At 30.4% G+C, this 16380-nt stretch overlaps 7 protein-coding genes across 11 annotated transcripts; 4 read left to right on the forward strand and 3 right to left on the reverse strand.

Annotated features, from left to right (window-relative positions):
* Positions 1-1305: 1305 nt before the first annotated feature.
* On the forward strand, positions 1306-4007 carry alc (5'-AMP-activated protein kinase subunit beta-1). Of its 3 annotated transcripts, XR_011173562.1 has the most exons (6): positions 1306-1460; positions 1703-1913; positions 2005-2283; positions 2368-2598; positions 2678-2891; positions 3454-4007. XR_011173562.1 is itself a non-coding variant. In XM_069116698.1 (5 exons), exons 2-5 carry the CDS (start codon positions 1719-1721, stop codon positions 2822-2824), a joined length of 852 nt encoding a protein of 283 aa, XP_068972799.1. In that variant the 5' UTR covers positions 1306-1460; positions 1703-1718; the 3' UTR covers positions 2825-3012. The 3 variants fall into 3 exon arrangements, 2 of the variants coding, with proteins under 2 accessions (XP_068972799.1, XP_068972800.1); XM_069116698.1 differs by lacking the exon at positions 3454-4007 and having other exon boundaries at positions 2678-3012; XM_069116699.1 differs by lacking the exon at positions 3454-4007 and having other exon boundaries at positions 1332-1460; positions 1688-1913; positions 2678-3012.
* On the reverse strand, positions 3131-4920 carry LOC138181665 (pancreatic triacylglycerol lipase). The gene is made up of 5 exons (XM_069116702.1): positions 4265-4920; positions 4036-4184; positions 3784-3960; positions 3431-3706; positions 3131-3369 (listed from the first exon to the last, which is right to left on the reverse strand). Exons 1-5 carry the CDS (start codon positions 4507-4509, stop codon positions 3131-3133), a joined length of 1086 nt encoding a protein of 361 aa, XP_068972803.1. The 5' UTR covers positions 4510-4920.
* A 131-nt stretch (positions 4921-5051) lies between these two features.
* On the reverse strand, positions 5052-6725 carry LOC138181658 (F-box only protein 22-like). Of its 3 annotated transcripts, none has more exons than XM_069116696.1 (5): positions 6562-6725; positions 6267-6400; positions 5829-6135; positions 5365-5753; positions 5052-5294 (listed from the first exon to the last, which is right to left on the reverse strand). In XM_069116696.1, the coding sequence occupies exons 1-5, from the start codon at positions 6723-6725 to the stop codon at positions 5209-5211; spliced, it is 1080 nt and encodes a 359-aa protein (XP_068972797.1). In that variant the 3' UTR covers positions 5052-5208. The 3 variants fall into 3 exon arrangements, with proteins under 3 accessions (XP_068972797.1, XP_068972796.1, XP_068972795.1); XM_069116695.1 differs by having other exon boundaries at positions 5365-5750; positions 6240-6400; XM_069116694.1 differs by having other exon boundaries at positions 6240-6400.
* Positions 6726-7190: 465 nt separating this feature from the next.
* Positions 7191-9883, forward strand: LOC138181651 (zinc finger protein 271). Its single transcript, XM_069116682.1, has 3 exons — positions 7191-7371; positions 7451-7618; positions 7694-9883. Exons 1-3 carry the CDS (start codon positions 7198-7200, stop codon positions 9881-9883), a joined length of 2532 nt encoding a protein of 843 aa, XP_068972783.1. The 5' UTR covers positions 7191-7197.
* Positions 9884-10828: 945 nt separating this feature from the next.
* LOC138181656 (sphingosine-1-phosphate phosphatase 2) lies at positions 10829-12541 on the forward strand. The gene is made up of 4 exons (XM_069116692.1): positions 10829-11291; positions 11368-11569; positions 11654-11878; positions 11950-12541. Exons 1-4 carry the CDS (start codon positions 10829-10831, stop codon positions 12365-12367), a joined length of 1308 nt encoding a protein of 435 aa, XP_068972793.1. The 3' UTR covers positions 12368-12541.
* A 134-nt stretch (positions 12542-12675) lies between these two features.
* Positions 12676-14263, reverse strand: PIH1D1 (PIH1 domain containing 1). Its single transcript, XM_069116697.1, has 7 exons — positions 14066-14263; positions 13923-13986; positions 13669-13851; positions 13432-13604; positions 13098-13343; positions 12893-13036; positions 12676-12819 (listed from the first exon to the last, which is right to left on the reverse strand). Exons 1-7 carry the CDS (start codon positions 14126-14128, stop codon positions 12763-12765), a joined length of 930 nt encoding a protein of 309 aa, XP_068972798.1. The 5' UTR covers positions 14129-14263; the 3' UTR covers positions 12676-12762.
* Positions 14264-14346: 83 nt separating this feature from the next.
* Positions 14347-16373, forward strand: shu (inactive peptidyl-prolyl cis-trans isomerase shutdown). Its single transcript, XM_069116691.1, has 6 exons — positions 14347-14526; positions 14614-14863; positions 14941-15401; positions 15466-15654; positions 15736-15847; positions 15917-16373. The coding sequence occupies exons 1-6, from the start codon at positions 14486-14488 to the stop codon at positions 16205-16207; spliced, it is 1344 nt and encodes a 447-aa protein (XP_068972792.1). The 5' UTR covers positions 14347-14485; the 3' UTR covers positions 16208-16373.
* Positions 16374-16380: the final 7 nt, after the last annotated feature.

Below are 16380 nucleotides of genomic sequence, written 5' to 3' on the forward strand. Positions count from 1 at the left end.
GTTACGCGAGTTACTCGAGCCGGCCGGTCTATCGAAGTTGCCGATAAAAATTAACATCCATATAGCAGGCCGCGTGCAAGCCACTTGAACTCCCGGAAATGTCCGACATATGTTGCCACTTCAGATAATCCAAAGCTTTTACAATAATCTAATCAGCATCACGGAACGAGAAATACATTTAACATGATCGATCAAATCTGCGGTTCCGTTAAATGAATTTCGACCCAAGCTTTCAAAGATAAAACGACTCTTCACTGGGATACATCTGTCCATTACGATATGTTGCGCATTCGAAGCGCGCAAATACGATTTCCAAACCTCTCAGAGTGACATCTAGCTTAAGACATTGCATGCACTCGTGAAATTGAAAACAGGATAAGAAAGACACGAGAGAGTAGACATTTTTTGGCGAAAAAATGATCAAGAATCATGAAACGAGTCGACTAAGGCTTCGTAAGAGTTTTGTTGCAAAGCTGAAAGTCAGACGGGCAAGTTAGAATACGCCCGAGGAGATACATGCTCCTTTAGCTTTATAAATAATAAATTCGCGTGAGAACACAGCAAGGGAGACAAAGATAAAGACAGGACGGAGAAAAGGAAGAAACATATACAAGAGAATAGTATATGAAAGCGAGGGAGGGTGGAAAGAGATAGAGACAAGTGGTAATAAAGAGCAAGCAGTAAGAGCGTCGAAGTGACGTCCTGTGTCGCGGAGTCATAAACTGGGCTCCAAGATCTCAGGCTTACACTCTTATTAAAACGTCGTCCTGCATATTGACGGTTATTGATCACCTTTCGCACACCTCGGTGCTTTTACTATACAAGGTTCGTCTCACCTTGAAAACCACGAATGCTTCAACGTTCGAAAAGGCTTGGACGATATCAATATAGAAATACACATTTGATCATGTTCGATAACGCCTGATCTATGAAAATGATGATTTCAAACGACAAGCACTCTGCACATATTTTATATTCATGTTAGATCAAAACAAAACATACGCACACACATTTAGTTTTTATTTATTACCAATGTTATAAATACATAATATTACCTTAATAGATATGTGTAATATTATAAATTTATAATGTGACTATAATAAATAAATAATAAATAAATAATAAAATAATAATGTGATAAAGGACGATTTTCGAAACCGTAACGTATGCAAACGCTCTTTTTACGAGCGCTCTTGTTAGCGCTGTAATATTGATAAATTGTACAATTTCTCTGTTATATTCGCTGTCGATATAATTTACAAATACTATTTGTAAGTCAGAATTTCCGGCAGTTGATAATGTAGGTGCTTATTATAATCGTCAACTTATCGATAAGTAGATCTTCAACAAGTGAAGTAGCCATTTTTAGTCAAATCTAATGGAATCATTACTTTTATTGCACTTACTGTTCTTTGACGTTATGATTGTTTATCGCGTTTGATTTATAGATTAAAAGTAAGGTATGTACAAATTAAAAGCTACCGGTGAAAATGAAATAATCTGTAACACTATCAATCTAAAGTTTGGTTGTCATTTTATTTAAATGAAATAAAATTTCGTTGAATTCTTAGATTCTTGTAAACAAAACATGTGATTTAAAAGAAAGGCGAAGACATAACTATACTTTCCTTTATATCTTTTTACTGATTCATATCAAATTAATAAATACTTTGATCGTTACATTTAGTCTGTTTTGCAATAGAAATTGCAGCCTAATAATGGGTAACGCTGGCAGTAATCAACCAGTTGGCCATCATCACACTAGCAGCACAAATAGAGAACACCGCCATACTAAAGAATATCCTCCACCTTCACCAGGAAAGGAAGGCCAAGCTTTTGTTTTTGATAAGAAACCAAGTCAAAAATTAGTTTTCCAATCGTCTCATGAGGAAGAAGAACCTTATTTTGCTAAGGTATTTTTCGTAATTCATTATGTTAAATACATTAATTGCAAATTCGCAGAAGGATCTATTTAAAAAGTTTTGTCATCCTTTTTACCAACAGACTAATACACATCAAGATGGAGAAGACTTTAGTTCTCAACGTCCACGCTCTAATACAGTATCTGAAGGAACCAAAGTAGCAGATAGCAAAGTTCTACCAACAGTGTTTAAATGGGAGGGAGGTGGTAAACAGGTTTATATCAGTGGAACTTTTACTGGTTGGAAAACATTACCAATGGTTAAGAGTCATGGTGATTTTGTAACAATTATTGATTTGCCAGAGGGAGAACATCAATATAAGTTTTTTGTTGATGGTGAATGGAGACACGATCCAGATATAGTAAGAAATAATTTTGCTAATTTTAAACGATATTAAAATATCCATTCATTTGTACATGCTTTAATAAAAATGTTTTATTGATAGAAAATTGTTGATAATGGAATGGGTTCCAAGAATAATTTGGTATCTGTAAGAAAATCTGATTTTGAAGTTTTTCAAGCACTTGCAAAAGATAGCGAGGGTGTTACTAGTAGTGCTCAGACTGAGTACGGACAAGAAATTCCTCCTAATAAGCCCTGGGAGAAAGTAGCTGGTCCACCAATATTGCCACCTCATTTGCTTCAAGTTATTCTCAATAAAGATACTCCCTTATCTGTAAGTTTACAAAAATGTATTAACAAGCATTTTAATTCGTTACAAAATGTATTATTAGTTTTACCAATACTAATTTCAGTGTGAACCAACACTTCTACCAGAACCAAATCATGTTATGTTAAATCATCTATATGCTTTAAGCATTAAGGATAGCGTAATGGTTCTATCGGCGACGCATCGTTATCGTAAAAAATATGTTACAACCTTATTATACAAACCAATTTAAGATCCTTCAGTCATTCCCTAAGATATTGGCAATTGTTAGTTACATCGAATCAAGGTATATTTTGTAGGTAAGATGAAATATCGATGTATAAAACAAATATTTGGAAATTGACAAACATAGAGTTTCTTGTATTTGAAATGTTAAATAATGTAATTATTATTTATTAAAATGAAATATTTTCCATTAGATATCTTGCATATAATAAGCCATTTTTACTAAATATACATTTTATTCTATGATTGATTCTGCTCGCTATCTATATATATATAGTATATACCTTCTTTTCTTAAATACCAAATATTTTATTTAAATCGTATTATCAGTTATTTCCATCTGATTAGAATAAGGAGGTTCAGATCTTGTTGTCAGAAAATAGGTTCCAGTCGCCATTTTATCAACATGTTCTCCTAGTAGTGTAGTTTTGGAATAATTACAACTTCCTTGCATAAATTGATCCCATGTATCACACTTACTCGCCACAAACCCAGTTTTAGAACCAATACTTTCGGTAAAATATACACGTGCTCGACCATGACTACATGCCTCTATAGAAAAAGAAACATAGATATATGTACTTATTGCTAAAGCATACAAATGATATATTACCCATTATTTCTGGAATACAACAGCAACCAGGCTGAACAGCTGTTCCTCCATTTGGGTAGAAATCTACGCTTCCTAAAGGTTGCAAATAGCCTAAGACTCCACCACAAGAATGAATAATATCGACAAACATCGCGTCTGTAGGATCTAATCGAGTTTTATCCGATGTAAGCAAATGAAATCCAGGCAAAGCGGGATCTAAGCCGGTTATTCTTCCTAAATGTCCGGAAGTTATTAAACTTCCGGTGTTACCAGCTACATGCGCTCCAAGAGAATGCCCTTCGTAAAATAATAATGAAAATATAGAAAACGTGGAATAATTACTACATCTTAAGTTCATTATATTAATAATATACCAATAAAATGAATATTTTCGGTTTTAAGTTCTGTTTCTGCCACTAAGAAGTCGATAAATTCAGCAGATGTTCTTCCCACCCTTTCTGTATTACGCATTGGTCCAAGGTAGAATGTACTTGCAGCCAGAGGTTGCCAATCAACCATAATGACGTTATAATTGTTATACTTTAAATACGCTACGTAATTATAATAAACGGTAAAATATACCGACTTTCTAGAATTACGTTCTCAAATCTTTAAAATGACAATACCTTCTTTCATATCAACGAGGCCAGTATTCATTGCACTTGATTTCCATCCATGTGTTATAAATTTAGTTTGGCGAGATGGATCAAAATTAGAGTTGTGAAGTCCTTTAGTATCGTTCGTATATAATTGAGTACCATTTTCTGGACCAGATCTTGAAATATATTTATGTTTCAAAAGGATTATAAAACATGTTTTCGTAAATATTTAAATTTTATAAACTTCTGAATATACCGAGTATAAAGGACGTAAGAAACTTGTGAGTCGTCAAAAATGCCTCGTTCATCATTTTCTGTGTGTCTCAGTACCGCAACTTGAGGCTGATCATTTCCATCAGGCATAAAAATCCAATCTACCCCATATCCATCGTACCTTTGTTGCAAACCACTGTTCCATGCTTGGCAAACCGTAAAATTAAATAAAATAACAGGCACAACTAGAATATAGAATATAGTACTAGAGTATAGTAATATAGTCATCGTTTCGCTTTAAAGAAACACCGTATTTAATATGTTAAATAAATTATAAATGATCCTAAAATAATTATACGAGACTCCCACGCGGTGAAGAGTTCAATGTCCTAGTATTTATATATCCTTACTTGACTTAATCTGATGGAAAAAGTTTCAAAGTACAACCTTATAAACCCTGGCAATATCATACTAAACATAAATAAATTCTTTCACGGCCCAGTTTCCTTTATTTTATCTTTACCGTGGTATCGTACGAGCGGAAATACTGTCAAGTAGTTGTCTGGCATCTGGCAATGTTTTAAACATTATAATTATATTCAAAGAGGTGCAGGTTTTTGTCCAATTAACTGTCGGATATGCTAAGTGTTTCCATATCGCGTTGAAACAGTTACGCGTACATGATATTAAACAAAGTTGTTTTCCATACTGGTAATCATTTTTAAATTGCTTTGTTCCGGAAGCCAACCATTTTTTAATAAAAAAAAGTAGAAATTTTCGTGCTATAGACATTTTTATGGGGAAATAAATTAAGAAATAACATAAAAAAATCTGTATGAACATAAAATATATTAAGATACATTATTATGTAACATATATTTTTAAATCACCATTGTTGACTTTTTATGTTACAATTAGCCACTTAACATATACCAAATATATTCTGATATTAATTTAATTGATAGTCCAGATTTCTTCGTTATAGATTCAAGTCAATTTCTGGCCATATGTAATTATTAAAAATACAGTAGACCTTTCATGGTACCAGTAGTCTCCTTCCAAGTTAAAATTATCTGAAAAAATTTATAATAAAAGTGCATTGTTTTCCATTGTTGTAATAACGTCATAATGAAAGATATTTACAGCTTGGTATCGTATTTTCTCCGAATTCTCCGTCACCGAAACAGCCTACCAATGGTACCTCTGGAAACAGCTTTTTGAATATAGTAGACTCTACATCCCTTTCATTAAACATATTTGTTCCACGTTCACAACACGCAAACATGTAACCTATGGAATGTTTTCTTAATGAAACATGATTCTTAAATGATTCCAACTTCTGTTCAACTAGTTCTTTAGTGTTGCAATCTTCATCTATAACTATAGACCATGAATCTATTGCTCCAACTATAATAATTCCAACACAAAATGCATATGAAAAGCATCTCTCATCATGACTAATATTTTTTGAATTACACACATATAAATCCTTGACTACTCCTCCCCATACAGAAGGTGTAACTCCTCCACTACTAAATGTAAAAACAGCATTATGTTGTTATAATATAATATAATATGATACCAGATTATGAAATTTAGAATTTTACCATATTCGTAATATCCTTGCAGTTCTCTGTGCTAGGGCACGACCTGCTTGATTACAAAATAGTAGAAGGCATTTAGATCTATCAGTTTCATCTTTGAAAAAAGCTAGTTTCATTTGTTGATAATACTGTGTATAATCATCTCGTGAAACAACTGTAATTACTTTCATTGTTACATCAGGTATTTCAGGTAGAAATGCATATACTCTTTTCTGAAGAACTCTTTCCATTTCTGCATTTTCCATAAGTATACCAAATGTGGACAGTGTTACAATTTCACAACTTCGTGGAAGAACTCGACAAAGGCAATCTTGATAGAACGAAACATGATGATTAAAAGCAAAGTGATATATGTACTTTATGGAAACATTTAACTTAAAATTAAAAAAGCTGCGGTATAATTCAAATAAATACCTTGCCTAATGCTTGCTTTATGTACACCTTTAAAAACTAATCCTACTGCTGGTTTGTCCCGTAATTTTTCTATAGCTTTCATATATCTTCTACCAATGTTCATAAAAGTGGTAGGACCTCCCCTAGTTCGTTTCTCATCGTTTGCCACTTCTAACCATGACCTGAAATATAAAGCTCCACATGTTAATACAATTTACAAAAATTTAACACACAAATGTCTACTTTTGAAGTTTATTCAATTTTGATTAAATAAATTTTTGGCAATAAATTTTTTCTTCATTTAGGATACAAAAATTTAATGAAATATGGAACATATTCACACCTGCAAACCATTGACGCATTCAACAGATCTGCCCAATTCAAATATTTAAATACAAGTCGTAAATCATCATAGGTTAAGTACAAATCAGTATGTTTTTTTTTCTCTTTGACATTTAGTGTACTATCATCGTCTTCGTAACTTCTTTTTGCTGATAAACTTGCCATCACTTAATTGTATAATATAGTAAAATTACTCCGTCCTTTCGTATAATTTGACAAAACGCTACCTTATTTCAAATCACTATTTACGTATTTACTTTCTTATAATGTTTGCTTATGTCATGAACAAGTGAAATAAACAGATTATCGTTCGATTTGTATTCCCTCTCTTTTACTAATATTTTATTTATTTTTGAAGATGGATTTAGATAAATTATATATTATAATAAATAATAATAACAACAATATTAAGAGATCATTGTTTTGAAAAGGTAATGTCTTAAGAAACCTTGAGTTTTCACAACTGTCATAGAAACTCTACCAGAAGCATTGATGAACTTTCGCAGAAAAAAGAAATAACGTACATGTGATAGCAAATGCACCACATCACATCTAAATTATGATCTTTTGTTGAATATTCTAAAGAATTTGAATGTGAATATATTTCTAGTTAAACACTTAGTTTAGCTACGGTCCAATGGAAATCGAAAATAAAACAACAATTTCATCAAATGATTGTGGCAATGTTTGCCGTGTTTGTCTTGCAACAAATCAAAATAATCAATGCATTTTCGATAGTAAACGAAGTGATTCGATTAATGAAAGTACAATTGATTTATCTGAAAAACTTCGTTTGTGCAGTGGTGTGGAGGTTAGTTTAATTTCAATGGTTTCTTTTTTCTTCAATGTTTGTTCGCTATATTTTTTATAATGATACTTTTACTGGATAGGTACTGGAAAATGATGGTTTACCTTCCACTATTTGCGCGAAATGTATATTAAAGATCAATGATGCCCATGAATTAAGAAGGCAATGCCAGCAATCCGATATCCAATTAAGAGAATTGTATGGTAAAGTGGAAAAAATATATAATATCAATTTATGTAAAACTACAAAAGTAAGTACTCTATATTTGTAAAAAGAAGAGTATAATTACAAAATTGTTATTATTTCGTCCTTTATTGCTCACCAGGATAAATATTCCCAGACTGATTATTCATTTACTTCTGATTTAATCAAAATTGAAGCTGATTCATTTTCTGCAATGGGTTATAATTCTTATCCAATGGTAATGCTTAATTCTAGTACTAAAGACATAAAAGATCATGAAGTAATTAATGAATCAAAGTACACAGAAGATAAAGAATCCACTAGTAACTTAAATAAACAAAATGCCTATATTAAATGTAAACAAACAGAATATGAAAAAAGTGTTACAGGAAGAGAAGTTTATCGAACAAGAAGAATGACAATGTTTAAAAGAGTAACATCTATAGAAAATTTAAAAAATCATAAAGAAAGACAGAGACAATATATAAAAAAGAATACAGCTGTTAAATGGGATGATGATGCAACAGATATTAAAAAGACAGATTCTCAATGTTCATATAGTTGCCCAAAATGTACCAGGTGCTATTCCAGCAAAAGATCTTTGGATAGACATATATTAACTCATGATGAAAAGAAATTCACATGTGATAAATGTAACAAACATTTTTTTCAACTTGATAAATTGATACAACATAATAAACTACATATTGTTAAAGAAAAACCTAAACCAGTATTGTGTAAAATATGTAATAGGAATTTTAGAAAAACTGATACTATGGTAAGACATTTAAATGTTCACAAAAGAACTAATCCAAAGGAGGTCCTTTCTATTCTGAAAGAAATTAGAGATAAAAGAAAATTGGAAACCATAACTGAACCAGAAAAAAAAGAAGTTGAAAATAATAAAGATAAAAAAGAAACAGAGGAAGAATTTGCAACAAATGAGAATAATACTTTAAGTGTCCTAAAAAATAGGACTTTAGAATCTAAAGATAAAAAGTGTAATTCTGACTCATTATCTACTGAACTACTGATATCGACTGAAAACTTTGATTCTTTCGATCATGAGACACTTTATCGATGTAACTACTGTACCAAGCGTTATGCGAACGAAAAATCTCTTCAAAAACATTTACAGATTCATATTGAAAAAAGATTTGTTTGCAATGTATGTAATATGAAATTCTTTCGCCAAGATAGATTAAATAGTCATAAAAATCGATATGGACATAATGAAAATTCAGCATTAGAAGTGCAAAAACCAAGTGACGATAAGTCAGCCATTAAATTAATAAACAGTTGGATCCGGGAGGAGCTTGATTCAGATAACGAGGAAAAGGGTTTTCCTTGTAAAATTTGTGGAAAATCATACGATACAAAAAAATCCTTACTAAAGCATCAATTAAGTACGCATAATACAGAAGGAGAAAACTGCACAACGTGCGGTAAGATGTGCGCCTGTGACGAGAAGGAGAAGAATCAACATAAATCAAACGAAAGATTAAAACCATATCGATGCGGAGAATGTAATAAATCCTTTGAAAAGGAAGTTAAATTACAAAAACATATAAGAATCCACGAGCGCGCTAAGGAACAGCAAGATGTAAATTTTAAACGATTTTTATGTCACATATGTAGCAAAACCTTTAGACAAAATACAGGTCTCATGTTCCATATGAGGACGCATACGGGATATAAACCTCATGTTTGTAAATATTGTGGAAGAGGATTCACTTCAAATTCTAATTGCATCAATCATGAAAGAACTCATACTGGTGATAGACCATTCGTTTGTCATTTTTGTAGTGCTGCTTTTGCCAAATCATGTACGCTTAAAGCACACATTACAACACATACTGGAGAAGCAAATTATCATTGTAAAACTTGCGGTAAATCGTTTAGGCGACTAAAGTACTTAAAAGAACACAAATTTACGCATACGGGGGAAAAACCATATGCTTGTAAGATTTGTGGCACTGCATATAGCCATTCTGGTAGTTTATTTGTACATGAGAAAAAGTGTAAAGCGCAATATAACAGTTATCAATCCAATTCGACACAAAATATGCAAACCTATTGCGAATCGGAAACGTCTTCACCAACCTCTATCATTACCGTTTTACCGCAAGTTTATTTAAATAATACTAATGCGATAAATACACAAAGTAGCAAAACCTACATGGACAATATTCAAAAAATAAATTCTCAGAATATTGCTAACATAAATGCCGTTAATACATCAGATTTACATATTCACTCGAATTCCGAAATTTCTGATGTTTCTTTAGCTGTTAAAAGCTTCGCTCTCATCGGACAAATGTTTCAATCGTAGATTAATACAATGAATGACTGATGAAATTCAAATTGAAATGTTTCTGTGATAAATTTTTATTTTGCAAATATGTTTCAATTATGACTTGAAATATATTTTGCATGGATAAAAAGGAGTAATAAATGTACGAAATGTTTTTTATTGCATTTTTAAGTGGTATCACTCGTTGCATATTTCATACATTATAAAATATGGGAATGGGATTAATTTTATTTTATAAGTTTTCTTATCGTATATAGAGTTTTGCAATTAGGGTGAAGGATAGTTTATCAAATAAAAAGGCTAAAGTCAATCCATTTTTCATTAGGTCTTTTCTTATTGAAGTATATGTAACTCATATCTTCGTTTAAACAGTTAAAAATATTAATATACATATCTTTATATTGAAATTGATACATTTCTTAATCGAGATATAACTATCCATTTTATTGTAAAACAACCACAAAATATTAGACGACTACAGTCATTGGTTTAGTCCAGAGCTTGAAGTTGGCGAATCTAAGTTCACATAGTTGCAGCATCTCTTCCATAACTGTATATACTTTATGGAATATGTACTTATATATACGCACAATAATGTACTACAAGAGTGGTAAAAAATGTGTTTTAAGATGATACATACGAATATCATCGATTTTGCGGTTATCTAAACACGTTTAAACTATTCAATATCTTTCCTTTAATTTTTTACTTGTTGTAAATAAAAATTTAAAAGGAATTACACTTCTTGTAAATAGTTCGATGAATATTCGATAAATTAACATTTATGTGATAGATTTATATTGAATCACCTCCATTTTAGCAATTTTTTTTATGTATTTAATCTTGATTTATGCAATTTAATGAATTCATTATTGTCAGATTCATATATTCAATAGTAATTTACTAAATTGCTAAGTAAAATGTTATTCTTATGATGAAACTTGTACATTACACGTAAGAACTATGTGGTCAGAAATTTTAGAATATTTAAAAGATGCGTCTTTAGTGGCAAAAATACAAAATTGTTTTGGTGTCAAAATACATTATAGTGAAACTTTGAAAGAACATTATAAGGAAAATCTCTGTCCTGAAATCCATGGTACTAATTGTCGAAATATTAAACACAATGTGAATAGTTACCAATTAAAATTTGGAGAAGCGAAAGAAAATGGTTATATTACAACTGAAAAAAGATCTATTTGTGGTGTAAAAACAAATATATGTACGAGTGAGAAATACGAACCATCGATCGCCCTCGATTGGAATTATACTATAACAAACTATTTTTGGTATTATTTATTTTTTTTTGGAACAGAATTAGGGGATGAAATATTTTATTCTACATTTATACCTTTCTGGTTTTGGAATATCGATGGTGCAGTGGGTAGAAGGGTTGTTTTAGTATGGGCTATTATCATGACAACGGGTATGCTATTACTTAATAATATCTAATACATTTTATTTTTAAACAGTATCGTTGCATTATGAAAATTTACATGTAGGTCAAATATTAAAAGATGTTATATGTTGGGCAAGACCTGCATGTCCTCCAGCAGTTCGATTGCAAATAAAATGGTCAGAAGAATATGGAATGCCATCTACTCATGCTATGATTGGTATATCGATTCCATTCAGTGTGGTATTATTTACAATAAATAGGTATCTCTACCCCATTTCTATTGGTTGGACAATTGCAACATTGTGGTAAGTGACATATTATTCTCTAACAATAGATTGATTAAAATTCACAAAAGAATTTAAATATAATTGTTATTATTTATTTAAAAGGTGTACACTTGTGTGTATGAGTAGATTATATCTGGGTATGCACACAGTATTAGACATTCTAGCAGGCTTAATGTTAGCCGTTGCATTAATGATTCCATTAGTACCTTTAGTGGACTACACAGATTATTATATTCTCTCAAATATTTGGGCTTTGGCAATTTTAATTGTTACTAGTATAGCTGTTATAATTTACTACCCATGCAGCAAGAAATGGACACCAACCAGGTAATTTATATAATGATCTTATAGTTTATAAATATACCTATTTGATTATGACGAACAGTCTTCTATTTTAGAGGTGATACAACTATGGTGGTATCTGTTACCACTGGGGTTCATTTGGGAGCATGGCTTAACTACAATACTGGAGCTATGATAGCTCCTACAAAATCACCACCATATGATATTATATGGCCAACTTACCCAATGTTTGGTTGCATGATACTTAGAACAATACTTGGATTTTCCGGTATTCTTGTAACAAGGGCTGTTTGCAAATCCCTTTGTTATAGAATAATGTGTGCCATATTAAGAATTAATTCTGAGGACCTCATGAAAAGTCAAAATTATTCAGAAGATAACAATAAGGTTCTTGTTGATCTAGTCCACAAATATGTGACTTGTTTTATGATAGGTGTAAATACAGTGTATCTCTTGCCAAATGTGTTTTCTATAATTGGAATCGAACGACCGACATTTTACACGGAAATATAAAACGCTTCCTTCAGTTATAAAAACGATGCATTTATCAGTTTTATCGGTATAAAGTAAACATAATGTGAAATTATAATCATTGTACAAATCATTCCAATACTAATATTTGTGATATTGTTTTACATATATTCATTGCTCGTATCCATTGTTGCTACAGGTCACAAATATGTGAGTCAGATGTCCTGTACTATTTTGTATACCAAAAGCGCAATTTCAAGTTCCAAACTTGTTAACGTAGTTCCAATTATATTGTTCATATACATGCATTAAAATTATAGTTTCGTTGGTAAGAGAAATAAATTAAAACAGTTAATAAGAAAGTTTATATTTTACCTTTTTAAGATATAAATAAATGTTACAATGTTTTTCGTTACAATAAAATAATTGATTAAAAATTAACCTGTTTGAATATTTTCTAAAACTCTTTCCACGGGCATATCTAACCTTAATACCTGTGAAGGAGATAAATTATATGTCATTATAATATTATAAGGAAATGTAATTACAATAAACTGACATTCTTACCCTGAGATTATTATCTAAAATACACTTCACATACGGTATATTTATGATGTATGGAACTGATAAGTCATATATGAGACCAGTTTTATCAATAGTAATTACAATACGATCTTGGCCAAGAAGTACATCTACCTCTTTTCTAGTAATCTGTACTAAAATACCAATATTTATACACTATCTACTGGAAATAAAATTTTGATTATCTTACCCCTTTAGGTATTTGGAATATGCCAATCAAATGTATAGATATTCCTTTTAAATGTTTCAGTAATACATAATTTTGATTTAAACCAACTACAGTATCTGAAGAAATATTTTCTAATTTACTTTTATTTTCTTTTTCATGAATGTCTTTAGTAGGTATTTTAATTTCCTCAATTAATTGTTTCTGGATTTGTGTGTGAGTTCGTGGATTACGATCTTCAATCCTATGCTGTTGTAATTTTCCCATTACCTAAAAGATATACAATTCAAATCTGAGGTCTCTTCTATTTATGTAACATAATCTCATTGACATATGTTCAATTAGAAAATAAATATACTTTTCTATTTTTAAGAATCACATAATCTTCTGTATTTAATGTTCTGTTAAATTTGTTCGATACACCATCTATTATAACTGATATTGTGAATAGTAAAAAGTTTTTGCTTTTTTGACATTTTTCAAAATATGTTGTATTAATAACGATATCATATGTCAAACAAGGAGATCCACCTATAATGTTACATGTGATATATTAACTTTAATGTTATATTATCTTGCTATACAATACAGTTACCTTTATCAGTTTCAAATCTTTCACATCCAATACTCATAAGTACTACAAATTCTGGACTTTCTTGTGACAATATTTCAAAAAGTTTTGCGTCCGATATATCATCAGGTGGTGGTATTTTATCAGATGTACATATGTTTAAGAATACTTTTTCTCCACCATCAGTTCTTGTTTTTATACATATACCTAGAATATATATACAGGGATTATATTTGATCAATGTTATTAATTTTCTTAATACTAATAACAGGAATTACCTGGTGTAGGTTGGATAATAAAGAAAGGTTTAGAATCAGATTGCTTTATCAGTGTATCATTATCCTACAGAAATAAAAGATTTATTTGCTTATATATATACTAATTCTAACATGAAAGTCACCTTATTACTATCGTTACTTACAGGTAATATTAGGTTTTTTGTTAATATTGTATCATCTATATCCAAGAATGTTGTGTTATTCATGATGAAAAAATATTTTTATTCATTTACAATATAATATTCGTTTAACAATTAGCAATATCAGAATTAAAATATTTTCGTATAATAGTTATTCTATTCTTTTGGATATGACCGTTTGTTATGGATGTAATTTGAATATACGTAGACGATAAGCAGTGGTGGGGAGTGAGGAGTGGGGAAAAATATCTTTCTTTTCATGTTTTAAAACCATAACAAAAGGTAGAAAGAATTTAACCTTTTCTCTTTGAATAATCTTGATAAAATTTTGTAATTATTACTCATCTCCACTGGGATTGCACTGGCAGGGAATAGTAAAAATTAAAGTTTTATCAGTTAGATAAATTGATATAAGCTACTAAAATGGAAAAGTGTATAAATGCTTCAGATGGATTTACCCTCAAGTATACAAATCCAAATTTTACAATACAAACCTATATATTTAATCGAAATAATTTAGAACAAAATCTTTGATAAAACATATATTTCAGAGATTTGACATTAAAAGATGGAATGGTATTTGAAGTTTCTAATAACTGTGAGAACTTCGACGACGAAGATTTTGGTTATTCCACGGATATACCATTAACTAATGATGAAGTATTAGATCTTTTAAATATGGATGATTTTCAAGATGAAGATACTTGTGATAATGATAATATAAATAACCGAATTACAGTTTGTGGTATCAGTTTTAAAAAATTAAAAACTAAAATGACTAATCTTTTTGGAGATGGAAAGGTAAATTATATTCCTTGATGTTGTTAGTATATTGATGGTGTTTCATAGAATAATGTTTTTTTAAATACTATTTATAGGTCATGAAATTAATAAAACAGGAAGGTGTTGGTACTGTTATACCATGTGATGCACAAGTTAGTATCAAATATATAGCACATTTTGAATTCAGTGATGAGCCATTCGATTCTAGTTTTGCTCACGGAGATACAGAAACCTTACATTTAGGTGAGGATTCATTATTACCTGGTTTAGAGATTGGTATTACATCAATGAAAAAGCATGAAATAGCAATGTTCCTTATACATCCGGATTTGGCATATGGAAAGTATGGTTGTGCTCCTCGTATTCCACCAAATGAAGAAGTATTATTCATTGTACATTTAACTGATTATGTGGATAATGGATCTGCTAAGAGATTTCAAAGCTTGTCTTTAGAAGAAAGAAGACAATTTGCAACTGCTGTTAAGGGTGTTCAGGGTAAATTTAATACTGCCAAAGATTACTTTAGTAAAAAGAAAATTAAGCAGGCAACAAAAGAGTAAGTATTTTTTAAATGAAATATATATATATATCAACACATTATTATTGTTGTGTGTTTTCAGATATGGGAAAGCACTTCAATGGTTAGAAGAAACAGAACTAAAAAATCAGGAAGAGGAAGATGAAATAAATAAATTACTTTCAAGAGGTTATAACAATCTTGCAATTTGCTACAATATTCAAAATATGCCACGTAATGCTTGTAATGCATGCAATAGAGTTCCTATACCTACATCTAAAACTCATTTCAAGTATGTTAGATTAAAACAAATTCTAAGAAATACCTACATGAACATGATTGTACATTTGTACATTTTGTATTTATTTTGTAGTTATGGACGGGCGTTATTGAAAATGGGAGAGTTTTCTAGAGCAATGGAAAAGTTGCAGCTTGCTCTGAAGATGGAACCTAAAAATATGGAGATTGTCAAGGAAATTAAACTTGTGAGTTAATAAAATAAAAAAATATATATGTTGTTTCTGGAAACATTTTATCATACTCATTACTTCTAGGCAAATGAAAAACAAAGGAAGTACTTGGACATGGAGAAAAAGCTTTGGGAAAATTGCTTAAAAGTTCAAGAAAATAAAAAGAAAGAGCCTTCTGCTTTTGAAAAAGTTGCATACGAGATCTGTAAAAGCTTTTCTGAAGATAACCAGGCCTTGAGACAACCACTTCCTGAATGTTTGACTCCTGAGGAAGACAAATGTGTACGTGAACAAGCCGCAGTTTTTGGCTTGATTGTTACTACGCACCAAAGATACGGTAGAGAAATGACATATCTTAGCAAAGCTAATTATTAAAATCTAAGTACTACTTTAATTAAGAGGATATAATATGAAATATTATAGAAAAGACTGTTATATAAAAGAAATATATATATACATATATCTATATATATATATATATATATATAAATATTTTTGTACTCTTATATTATGAAAAAGAAATTATATTTCATAAAAATGCTTTACTT

The sequence above is a fragment of the Bombus flavifrons genome, chromosome 7 (assembly GCF_040668555.2).
Source record: "Bombus flavifrons isolate JBK064 chromosome 7, iyBomFlav1_principal, whole genome shotgun sequence".
NCBI classification, from domain to species: domain Eukaryota; kingdom Metazoa; phylum Arthropoda; class Insecta; order Hymenoptera; family Apidae; genus Bombus; species Bombus flavifrons.

Excerpts from the sequence above, each read along its gene's own strand:
- alc (XM_069116698.1), top strand. The coding sequence starts at position 1,719 with ATGGGTAACGCTGGCAGTAATCAACCAGTTGGCCATCATCACACTAGC. Across the intron at positions 1,914-2,004 it reads AAGAACCTTATTTTGCTAAG|ACTAATACACATCAAGATGG; the intron begins GTATTTTTCGTA and ends TTTTACCAACAG. Across the intron at positions 2,284-2,367 it reads GGAGACACGATCCAGATATA|AAAATTGTTGATAATGGAAT; the intron begins GTAAGAAATAAT and ends TTTTATTGATAG.
- LOC138181665 (XM_069116702.1), bottom strand. The coding sequence starts at position 4,509 with ATGACTATATTACTATACTCTAGTACTATATTCTATATTCTAGTTGTG. Across the intron at positions 4,185-4,264 it reads TCTTACGTCCTTTATACTCG|ATCTGGTCCAGAAAATGGTA; the intron begins GTATATTCAGAA and ends ATATATTTCAAG. Across the intron at positions 3,707-3,783 it reads CGAAAATATTCATTTTATTG|GGCATTCTCTTGGAGCGCAT; the intron begins GTATATTATTAA and ends TATTTTACGAAG.
- LOC138181658 (XM_069116694.1), bottom strand. The coding sequence starts at position 6,725 with ATGGCAAGTTTATCAGCAAAAAGAAGTTACGAAGACGATGATAGTACA. Across the intron at positions 6,401-6,561 it reads AATGCGTCAATGGTTTGCAG|GTCATGGTTAGAAGTGGCAA; the intron begins GTGTGAATATGT and ends TTTATATTTCAG. Across the intron at positions 6,136-6,239 it reads TAAAGCAAGCATTAGGCAAG|ATTGCCTTTGTCGAGTTCTT; the intron begins GTATTTATTTGA and ends CGTTCTATCAAG.
- LOC138181651 (XM_069116682.1), top strand. The coding sequence starts at position 7,198 with ATGGAAATCGAAAATAAAACAACAATTTCATCAAATGATTGTGGCAAT. Across the intron at positions 7,372-7,450 it reads GTTTGTGCAGTGGTGTGGAG|GTACTGGAAAATGATGGTTT; the intron begins GTTAGTTTAATT and ends TTTACTGGATAG. Across the intron at positions 7,619-7,693 it reads ATTTATGTAAAACTACAAAA|GATAAATATTCCCAGACTGA; the intron begins GTAAGTACTCTA and ends ATTGCTCACCAG.
- LOC138181656 (XM_069116692.1), top strand. The coding sequence starts at position 10,829 with ATGTGGTCAGAAATTTTAGAATATTTAAAAGATGCGTCTTTAGTGGCA. Across the intron at positions 11,570-11,653 it reads TGGACAATTGCAACATTGTG|GTGTACACTTGTGTGTATGA; the intron begins GTAAGTGACATA and ends TTTATTTAAAAG. Across the intron at positions 11,879-11,949 it reads AAGAAATGGACACCAACCAG|AGGTGATACAACTATGGTGG; the intron begins GTAATTTATATA and ends CTTCTATTTTAG.
- PIH1D1 (XM_069116697.1), bottom strand. The coding sequence starts at position 14,128 with ATGAATAACACAACATTCTTGGATATAGATGATACAATATTAACAAAA. Across the intron at positions 13,852-13,922 it reads TATTATCCAACCTACACCAG|GTATATGTATAAAAACAAGA; the intron begins GTAATTCCTGTT and ends TATATATTCTAG. Across the intron at positions 13,605-13,668 it reads AAGATTTGAAACTGATAAAG|GTGGATCTCCTTGTTTGACA; the intron begins GTAACTGTATTG and ends GTAACATTATAG.
- shu (XM_069116691.1), top strand. The coding sequence starts at position 14,486 with ATGGAAAAGTGTATAAATGCTTCAGATGGATTTACCCTCAA. Across the intron at positions 14,527-14,613 it reads TCAGATGGATTTACCCTCAA|AGATTTGACATTAAAAGATG; the intron begins GTATACAAATCC and ends CATATATTTCAG. Across the intron at positions 15,848-15,916 it reads TTGTCAAGGAAATTAAACTT|GCAAATGAAAAACAAAGGAA; the intron begins GTGAGTTAATAA and ends CATTACTTCTAG.